Here is an 11,468-nt window from a genome sequence, read left to right on the forward strand (position 1 = left end):
CTAAGATACTTCTTACTGGTTAAGTGCAAGAACTATTCTCAGGTCAAGGAAAAAAATGTGACAACCTGAACATTATAATGGCATACAGTTCTGAGTTATAAAACTAAGATACTTCTTACTGGTTAAGTGCAAGAACTAGACTTAGGTCAAGGAAAGAAATGTGACAACCTGAACATTATAATGGCATACAGTTCTGAGTTATAAAACTAAGATACTTCTAACTGGTTAAGTGCAAAAAGTAGTCTTAGGTCAAGGAAAGAAATGTGATAACCTGAACATTATAATGGCATACAGTTCTGAGTTATAAAACTAAGATACTTCTTGCTGGTTAAGTGCAAGAACTAGTCTCAGGTCAAGGAAAAAAATGTGACAACCTGAACATTATAATGGCATACAGTTCTGAGTTATAAAACTAAGATACTTCTAACTGGTTAAATATTAAATACCAGAACTAATATTAACCATATCAGGAGAAAAAATGTGACAAAAGTATTTGGGCGAGATTAAATTAGAACAAAATTACTCTCAGAGCCAGAGTACTTTAATCTCGTTAAAAACCCAGATGAAATCATCTTACTAGACGTTTATAAAGCAGGATTAAATCCGTGACAGTGGTTCTCAAGCTGAGAAAAGGACCAATTACATTGGTCCTGGTTGCTTGGTTATGAACGTGTTACCAAGCAGAAAAAAACAAATTGGTTTTGGTTGTTTGGCCATGATAGTGGTTCCCAAGCAGAAAAAGGTACCAATTAAATTGGTTTTGGTTGTTTGGCCATGACAGTTGGTTTTGTTTGGGAACCACCACAATTTGTATTATTTCGCGGGCCACAATAGGATCTATATACCATGCTGGCACTTTCTTTCTACATACTGAGATCTGCTGGTCTGTGACAAAAACAAATCCTGAATTTAGGGTTACTAAACAATGATCGTTAAGAAGCAGGTAACTGTAGGAATATCGTTAGATACACCTGTGATCCGCGGAACATTTCAAATATGTAGAAGTTAAGGATACAACTTCAAATACCATTTTAGCGAAAACAGTCTTGTCCATGAATATGTACACTCGCGAACATGAAGTTCATATTGGAAACTCAAGATCGGGAGTTTTTTCTATATCCACTTGTAGAGCTTATAATAGGATTGGAAATATTGGATGTTGCTTCTAAAATGTCTCGTAATTCTTTATATTTAAAGAAAAAATCATCCACTTGCTTAGAGAAATATATACAAAATTGTGACGTCAGTTTATAGATATCCAACGAGAATCATTTATTCTTCTGTTGTTTGGAATTAAAGGTCCAGAGTGATAATCGTTGAGTAACAAGCAAGATGTCTGCCATCTTTTTTCACTAAAGCTTTAACGTAAAACTGGCCCGCCAGCAAATAAGATGGAACAGATGATGGAAGATGCGATATGTTGAAAACCACAGGTTTTAAGTTGTACTCCCCCTGAAATTAAAGTCCAATAAAAAAAGTTCATTCGGATTCCACTAGGGTCAGAAGGTGCTTATTTAAGTTAATTCTAAATAAAAACAATCGAAGACTAATAAGATTAAAAACTGTAAAAATTTTCTATAAAACAGCCTACATATTTTTTAATTATTGTAACTTCACAAAATTACGGCTATTACCAAGTTTCCAAGATGGGACTGAACTAGATGTTCGTAAGAAAATATGGCGAGTAGAAGTAATGTATAAAAGGGAATCAGATGGATAAATAATGAAAGTTTGGTGTTTATATTTATTTAAAAAAATCTAATGGAAACAAAAACCGCTGTGTTCAAACACACAACTTAAAATAATAATGCGTGGAAACCCGAAAAAGTCATTTTCTCTTCTAATACTGCAATTAGTACGTGAATTGGAGAAGATAACACACGCAAAATAAATTCTAATTAATGATAATAATTAGAGATACTTTCTAGTATGTATATATAAAGTCTGTTATGATTTGAATTATTTCAGTTATTTAATAAAATTTTTTTGATACGAAGGGTAAAATAAAATAATACTTAATTTTCCAAGTAATGTGCATCATTATTTACTAATAAACATTTTGAGTCTAATTTGTAAATAAAGGGACACAAGTAACCGTGTCGATTGTGGTCAGTCTTACCTTGATAAACGGACAACTACAAGTAACTGTGTCAGTTGTGGTCAGTTCTACACGTCTTACCTTGGTAAATGGACAACCACAAGTAACTGTGTCGGTTGTAGTCACTCCTACACATCTCACCTTGGTAAACAGATAATCACAAGTAACCGTGTCGGTTGTGGTCAGTCCTACACGTCTCACCTTGGTAAACGAACAGCCACAAGTTACCGTGTCGGTTGTGGTCAGTCCTATAAGTCTCACCTTGGTAAACGGACAGCCACAAGTTGTAGTCAGTCCTACACGTCTTATCTTGGTAAACGAACAGCCACAAGTTACCGTGTCGGTTGTGGTCAGTCCTACACGTCTTACCTTGGTAAACGGACAACCACAATGAACTGTGACGTTTCTTGTGGGGCTTACGCATGTTCCGTCTGTAAATAGGCGGGTGGCACACAGGTCCTCGAAAGTGCAGGAACCCACATCATTTGGCAGACAGGGAATAGGCAGCCACGTTGACAATCCAAAAAGCAACGGTACTTTTTTCATCATCTCTAGTTGAACCTGATAACAAAAACAACTTTCTTATTTCTTACTTTTTAATGAACATTTAACGATTTCATAATAATTAATGAACAACGTAGTTATTCTGATGGAACTGTTATGATGAGGAATTTCTTGTTTGAAAACTGATACTTGTTTAAAAGATTTCTCAGATTCTTAGTTTTGGTGCACAACCTAGTGTTCGCTTGCTGGGCTGCGTATCAGAAAATTAAAAAACAGGCCTCGTTATGCCAACGAGTACGCTCCGCAAGCTTAGTTGTTATAACTATAATAGTTAATTCCACTATCGACTGGTTGCCCTCCCTCTGGTCAGCTGTTCTAAATTAAGGATGTTGTGACTAAAAGTTGAGATCTTTGACCTGACCTTCTAACTTGTATATCCGTTAGATGTTACTTAGGTTGAAACTACCGAAAATTTGGGCTTTATTTTGTCTAGAGATGCAAATATCTATTTGTAACTAATCTGGAGCCAAATAATTTTCATACATTTTCGTTTAAGTGTTCTGCATTCTTGTTAGTTGGATTTCGAAAGGTCGTAAATGAGTACTAATCTTTCCACTCAAGTAAGGTTTTCCATGTGCCAATGGCTATAGAGCCATATGATTTTGGTGTCGTGATTGGCTCTCTTGAAGAAAGTCTAGTCCATTTCAAAAGGTGGTACAAATACTTGTACAATTTGGAATGAGTTACTTTCATTTTTTTTTCTATTCTACGAATGCTACTTGGCACCGAATGGATTCTGGTATATCTCATTTTTAACTGCATTTGATGGTTTTGTTTTGTTTGTAATTAAGCACAAAGCTACACAATGGGCTATCTGTGCTCTGCCCACCACGGGTATCGAAACCCGGTTTCTAGCGTTGTAAGTCCGCAGACATACCGCTGTGCCACTGGGAGGCGTTTGAATGGTAAATCACAATTTTCTTTTTTTCTCTGTGAACGCGAGTAGAAAGCTACTCTTCACCCCAGCACCCACTTAGGTTTGTTTTTGTTTTTTTTTAAAGTTAAGCACAAAACTACACAATGGGCTATCTGTGCTCTGTCCACCACGGGTATTGAAACCCGGATTCTAGCGTTGTAAATCCGCAGCCATATCGCTGTGCTACTGGGGGCCCCACTTAGGTCACAGCAGAATTGTAAGTCGGCCAAAAAATAATACAATAGCAGCAACTTTTACAGTTTTGATTTTAATAAATAAAACGCTTCGAGTCATCATCATGTAAGTTACGTTTTGTAACAATTTTCTGATGATGACTCGATACTATGTGTGGATGACACAGATATGCTTTTCAGTGTTCAAAGAGAATGGAAATTCTGTCTCCAAACTTGATTCGAATTACAAGGACAGCATATGGAACACATTCTGTAAAGTTCGTTGTATCCAAACACTTTGTAGATCATCCCTGCTTGATTACGGATTTCAGAGGGCGCCACCTTACAAAGATTATAACTCGAGATCCGAATGTTTAGAACAAACCACGTGCTCTATGAATTACGATATCACTGTCGGAATTTATATCTATAGAAAAAATAAATATTCTATAGTATTTCACTCACACAGAGAATATCCAACTGCCTAAACAATTCTTTAATTTACTAGTTTATAAAGGTCAGCTCCATGTTGAATCTGGATAAAAAATAAGAACGAAATATGTTACATCAAATCAAATATACCGAAAAAACTATAACAGTGTTTTAAGGGTTAATGATGATCAAATTTCAAACTATTGGTTAAAAAAAACTGCAGTAGAAAATTCCCCATCATCCCTCGTCTACGTGACGAGCCCCCCTCACCTACAGTGCGCGCACATATAATGATTTTCGTATATTTAAGAGTAATAACCACGGATATGATTAACTTGATTATTCTGTTGTGTTAATTATAAGAAATGTAACTGTTTACTTCAGAGAAACGTTACCCACCAAGTTAGAACGAACAACGCCGTTTCTTTTAAGGATTAACAAACGTAACTTTGGTTCCTATAAATTACCTGTTTCATGGAACATTTACTCTATTTTACTTATTTAACATATACTTAAACACCAAACAAAGGGGAATGGCATAACCTGGTGATTAGACTCGGATCGCGAGTTCGAATCCCATCACTAAACATGCTTGTCATTTCACCTTGGGGGGCATTATAAAGCGACGTTCAATCCCACTTTTCGTTGATAAAAGAGTAGCCCAAGAGTTCGCTAGTGGGAGGTGTTGACTGGCTGCTTTTCGTCTAATCTATAACTTCTAATATCAAGGAAACATTTTCAAACTGGAAATAACAACACATCGAAATACATGCACCATCTGACGTTCATCAACAGCATCAATCTCTAGAGATTACCGTAGAAAGTTCACTTAAGACTCAGCGATCTCTAAAGAACTAGCACCTTGTCTGTTGATTACGGACTTATTTATTAATTATTGATAATTTTAGAAGTTTTTGTTCATGTAGAAAAAAACTTGTTTCCTACCGGTAAGGGGGAGGACTGGTTTTGTCTGACATCTAGAGTCATCCCTACACCAATCTGCCCAGGTACTAGGACTGGGTTCGGCTCAATCACAAAATTCTTCACGTACACGGGATCATCTTCATCTCCACAATGTTCGAAAGCTAGTTTAGCGAAACCTCGTCTACCTGTGCTCTAGAAACGAGAAACATATTAGGCTTTCTTGCCGTTCAAACTACACACAACAATCTTTATATCTTAACCTGAATATATACTTATACACCAATATTGTACAAATTAAACCTGAAGATATACTTATACACCATTATTATACAAATTAAACCTGAAAATGTACTTATACACCATTATTGTACAAATTAAACCTGAAGATATACTTATACACCATTATTGCACAAATTAAACCTGAAGATGTACTTATACACCATTATTGCACAAATTAAACCTGAAGATGTACTTATACACCATTATTGTACAAATTAAACCTGAAGATGTACTTATACACCATTATTGTACAAATTAAACCTGAAGATATACTTATACACCATTATTGTACAAATTAAACCTGAAAATGTACTTATAAACCATTATTGTACAAGTTAAATAATGTATTCATTGTTATTATCACTTTTTGTGCTGCAGTCTTAATGACCTTTACACTCATGATGATATGTGTAGATGTTTATGGTTGCCAGGAGACCAGATCGACAAAACACACACGTAAAATGAGTCACAGAGTAGCGTGTGAAGCGATATGAAACTAACGTTTCACTTGATGCAAAATATGTTTGAAAAATCAAATAACTCGTATAAAAACGTAAAAAAATGAAGACAGTAATTCAAAACACATCCTCTAGTGTTTCCACTGCTTTTTGTTGTTGTTTTTTCATCGGAATCGTTACAACAATATTGCTTGCGTTTTCTCTACATCGGAAGTGCTGTAACAGTTGTGAAATGCCAGAAACAAATGTAGAAATATGTTGGTAATTATACAATCAGAAAGGCGAAAGGCTTTCGAAACGTCATCCTCTACAGTTGAGCTGCATAAGTATATTGTATAGTCACCAACATATTTCTACAAGTGTTTCTCTAACAGGCAGTTGCCACCCATTTGCCTAAACTATCTATTAAGGAGTGTCTCCTGTGTTTATTCTCCATTAGAAGTGTTGTTACAATATGCTTACTGAAGAAAGAGTAATTGAAGAATAACTCTTTAAAATACTTCTGCAATCATAGAGGATCAAAACATTTAAAAATAGAACAAACTTGACTATCTTTGTTTCCAAGTGTTTGTATTTATAGCTACCAAGATTATCTGCTGTAACAAGCCTCATGACTCCACCGAAGAACAGAATATTCGACAAATATTCTGTTCTTCGGTGGAGTCATGAGGCTTGTTTGTCGAATATTCTGTTCTTCAGTGGAGTCAGGACGCTTGTTTGTTGGATATTCTGTTCTTCGGTGGAGTCATAAGGCTTTTTTGTCGGATATTCAGTTCTTCGGTGGAGTCATAAGGCTTGTTTGTCGGATATTCTGTTCTTCGGTGGAGTCATGAGGCTTGTTCGACAAACAAGCCTCATGACTCCACCGAAGAACAGAATATTCGACAAACAAGCCTCATGACTCCACCGAAGAACAGAATATTCGACAAACAAGCCTTATGACTCCACCGAAGAACAGAATATCCGACAAACAAGCCTCATGACTCCACCATAGAACAGAATATTCGACAAACAAGCCTCATGACTCCACCGACGAACAGAATATCCAATATCCGACAAACAAGCCTCATGACTTCACAGAAGAAGAGAATATCAGATAAACAAGCCTCATGACTCCACCAAAGAACAGAATATCCGACAATCTTCTGTAAGGTATGACTGGCAAGAAACAATACTAGTATCCAGAGATGACACAGAGTTTAGTGTATTTGACTTTGATTGTCATATGTCATTATAGTGAAGTGTTCCCTTTTTTGTTCCTGAAATGGTTTTCTGCTTTCAGATCAAGGGCCGAACTACATGACCTTGATTTCTTATTGGGTCAGGTCAAGTTTAAACTGATAATCTACTGAGCGAGTTCTAGATTGAAAACAAAATTGGAACATTTTACTCTAATGACACATGACAGGGCAAGTCTAAATTCTTTTAATTGATATTATTTAGAAAAACTTCGATAATATTGTAAAAATACTGAGTTTTAGTTTGCACATATTTTATAACTGTTATGAGACAAATTTATTGTCGACTACTGACTGAACACCAACTAATGTGGACAGAATCGAAGTTCCTAGAGCTTGAGTACTAGGCACAAGACCATTGTAATACTAAATCACCTTCAAAGCGCCGACTTAGTTGAGGAACAACACCAACAACCGAATCCAAGTTAGAGAACACAATTAATTACCGTCAGCTCCTCCAATTTCACCTTTCGACGAGTTCAAACGTTTTTATTCACCACAGCTACAAGGGCTTAAATTTGACGGGTCTCTTTGGAGCCGACATCAGGAACCTGTTTTAGGTATTTTTTTAGTATGAACATTAATTTTAAACATGCTCCGGTTGCATTGTATTTGGCTGACGTAGTCATGTACATTACCCCCCTGAATCCCCATACCGCACCTCCACCTCATTTTTTTACTCGAAATTGGTTACATTTTAGTTACTAGATCTGTTTAATCTCAAAAATAAATTGATTATTTTGATTCCAACATAAACCTGCCCCCCAGTGGCACAGCGGTATGTCTGCGGATTTACAACGCTAGAATCCGGATTTCGATACCCTTGGTGGGCAGAGCACAGATAGCCCATTGTGTAGCTTTGTGCTTAATTACAAACAAACATAAACCAGAACTAAGTAGCCGTGGGTTTCGAAGTATACAAAAACTTCAGAGTTGTCACCAGTAAACTAACTAGCTCACTAACATGAAGACGAAACGTCGTCTCGATGTCAAGAGAAACGGTAGGAGAAGCCCATAGAAACTCCAGCCACATCTAACGGTTCTCTAACGCTGAGCTCATAACCTCCAACTGTCTTATAAGCTCTGCTGGTGACAATTTTCAAATGTCAGTGGTATGGACGTGGTAGTCGATTGGCTTATGGTCAGTGGCATGGACCTGGTACCTCTTTAGTGCAGAAAATCTTGTTAGTTTGTATTTTTAGCGCAAAGCTAAACAATGGGCTATCTGCACTTTGCTTATCGTGGGGAACCGAACCCAGGATTTCAGCGTTGTAAGTCCGTAAACTTACGGCTGACCCACCGGAGAAATGGAAGATCTTGCTTAAGGACATTCGAAAAAATTCACACATGTAAACGAAAAAACGTTAACAGTTCATTTTTAAGATTTTCTTTGCGTTTGGGAAGTGAATGAAAATGTTATTATGGGATAGTTGTTTATAATAAAACTTGTTCCGGTGAAGAGTTAATTTCACATCAAAATATCTGTCATATCATTCCCGATCTGACAAATAAGCTGTCGTTGTTGTTTTTTTTAAATAACTTCATGATTATAAACAATAATGACAGCTTGGGTTGAATTAACACTATGGAATTGGTTATGTAGATATCAGAGTGAATTATATCAACTGTTTTGGTGTTATATTCTGCAACTAACAAGTTCATCCTCAAAAGGTTTCAAAGTATGTTAAATCGTAATAAACGTTTAGTGGTCTCGTCTAATCTTAAGGTTCAAACTGTCAGCCTAAAAATTTTAGTTTCCGTAATGCAGTAATCAACAGATTTTACAGAACCTTAAGAATGAAAAATCCAGTACTTACCCATTTCTGGACTTTATACAGAGCCTTAAGAGTGAAAAATCCAGAACCTACTTATTTCTGGACTTTAAGAATGAAAATTTCAGAACCAACTTGTAAGAGTCTGTAGGGTAAAAATCCAGTACTTACCCGTTTCTGGATAGAATGACTGTTCAGATGATAAGCGAGACGCAAAGCTTTATCTTGGAAGTAGCCCGTCCATGTCGTTACATCCGCTGTTTCAGTGAGCCCAAATATCATCACCACCAGCACCAGTTGAGTAGAAAGTCTTGACATGGCTATCGAGTGGTAGTGGAAACTTTATGTTACTGAAGCTTTCGATTAAATCGATTACCAGCACTAGCAGTTCTTACCGAGTGGCTATTTATATAGGCGTTAACTCCCCCCCCCCTTCTATCGGCCTAAGGCTATTGATCAGTGTTACAATCAGCTCTCACGTGTTTTACCACTAAAAACATCCAGTATATGTAAGTACTTTCAGTTCCCAGCTCGAATCATAGAAACGCATGATGCGAGATGATAAATGCACACTTGCTGGAATGGGTGATCAACCGCGGGCTAGAAATATTGTCCAAGTCAGTTGCCCTACTCCCCTATATTTCAGCTTACGGTATGCGGCCATGCATCAGATTCACGGGGAACCTGACGAGTTAGAAACGTGCTTTTCTTGTACCTCTTTTCACTGCGGCGCCAGCGACTCTTGCCAAAGGCCTTTTCGGTGATGGGCACGCGAACAGGGGTCTTCCGCAAATTGCTACTGACCGGTAAGTAGGTTAAGGTTTTAGCAGAGCACAATAGATTGGTGTTGAACATTCCCCCTAGCGTTAATACAGCATTCCTGAACTGGTTCTTTTCCCACCCCCTCGGACACGGGATATTGACTTATTGGAGTGATTATTATTACAGTAGGGACATTGAGAAAATTTCTAAATTGTATTTATCCCAAAGTAGTACCAGCAAAATTAATGATCGGTTTTATTTTACATGATCAAAATATTATTCTTATAATCTAAATCACACTTTATTCCGTTTTTTAAGAACCCAGACCAAATATTAAAATACTTTTATCGGATCTTATTTGTGGCAGTAAAAAAGAAACAAAAACAGATTACAAAACTTTAGCTCTTCCGACGGTGGATCTACTTCCATCAGGATTTGGACAGGTCCACCTGTTGAGAGTTTTAGATTTTATTTTATTTTTAGATGACTTATCGGATCTTGAATATGGTTATTTTTCTATCATTAACTAATTCAAGTCTGAAGCTTTTCTATTTTGGTGACAAAACAGTGAAAATCCTCAAGTAGCCAAAAAATGTAAAGAGTAGCTTCGAATTTCTTTAATCTTTATACTTTACCCTTTTTATCTCGAGTTTCCTTTGAAAATTAATACGGAAGTGAAGGGCATAATATTATAAAAATAAGCAAGGAAAAAGTTGTTTCGTAATTCTTCTTAGTTTCCATTTTTCTCACCAGTCGTTATTTGTGGTCTCTAATTTAAATCCTTTAAAATCTGAATAGAAAGGAAAGGAATGTATTACTTAGTTAGAGGGCGTTCACAACTTTAGCTATATTGACGAGAGTACAAAATGTACTCTGGAGATAAAGCTCGTACATGCTTTCAGAAAATGTCGAATGGACATCAGTTGCTATCAGTAAGTCACTTACAAACGTACTGACTATCTATGATAACAACTATCTGACCTTTCTGTAAAGCAAAGAAGATTCACTAAAACTTATGTTTTGTTTGCTCGTAAAAATGGTGAAAATGGTGAAAAATTTTAAATATTTTTTTTTCTAAATCGTCATTTCTCAGCGAGAGCTGATCATAAGTATGAACAATTTTCTGAGAACAAGAAAAACAAGAAGTCAAACTGTTTTATGACCTACAGTTAACAAGAAAAATAAGAAGTCAAACTGTATTATGATCTACAGTTAACAAGAAAAACAAGAAGGCAAACTGTATTATGATATACAGTTAACAAGGAAAACAAGAAGGCAAACTGTATTATGATCTACAGTTAACAAGAAAAACAAGAAGGCAAACTGTATTATGATATACAGTTAACAAGGAAAACAAGAAGTCAAACTGTTTTATGATCTACAGTTAACAAGAAAAATAAGAAAGTAAACTGTATTATGGTCTATAGTTAACAAGAAAAATAAGAAGTCAAACTGTATTATGATCCACAGTTAACAAGGAAAACAAGAAGGCAAACTGTATTATGATCTACAGTTAACAAGAAAAACAAGAAGTCAAACTGTATTATGATCTATAGTTAACAAGAAAAATAAGAAGTCAAACTGTATTATGATATACAGTTAACAAGAAAAATAAGAAGTCAAACTGTATTATGATCTACAGTTATAATATTTTAATCAGAATATATTATTGCAATAACTGATCAATATAATGCAAATTTCCATTGGATTATCTACAAAACATTACATCCTCAGTAATCCGAAATACTACGGGATTATCTACAAAACATTACATCCTCAGTAATCCGAAATACTACGGGATTATCTACAAAACATTACATTCTCAGTAATCCGAAATACTACGGGATTATCT

General features: G+C 36.0%; 1 protein-coding gene across 1 annotated transcript in view; it reads right to left on the reverse strand.

Annotated features, from left to right (window-relative positions):
• LOC106463561 (ganglioside GM2 activator-like) overlaps positions 1-9,172 on the reverse strand; it is a 10,207-nt gene extending 1,035 nt beyond the window's left edge. The window contains exons 1-4 of the mRNA XM_022391101.1: positions 9,026-9,172; positions 5,129-5,299; positions 2,468-2,659; positions 1,016-1,452 (exon numbers count right to left, since the gene is read on the reverse strand). Of these exons, the coding sequence (XP_022246809.1) occupies positions 1,294-1,452; positions 2,468-2,659; positions 5,129-5,299; positions 9,026-9,172 (669 nt within the window). The 3' untranslated portion in view covers positions 1,016-1,293. The remainder of the gene's footprint in view (positions 1-1,015; positions 1,453-2,467; positions 2,660-5,128; positions 5,300-9,025) is intronic.
• Positions 9,173-11,468: the final 2,296 nt, after the last annotated feature.

Source organism: Limulus polyphemus, unplaced genomic scaffold, assembly GCF_000517525.1.
Source record: "Limulus polyphemus unplaced genomic scaffold, Limulus_polyphemus-2.1.2 Scaffold1438, whole genome shotgun sequence".
NCBI lineage: Eukaryota > Metazoa > Arthropoda > Merostomata > Xiphosura > Limulidae > Limulus > Limulus polyphemus.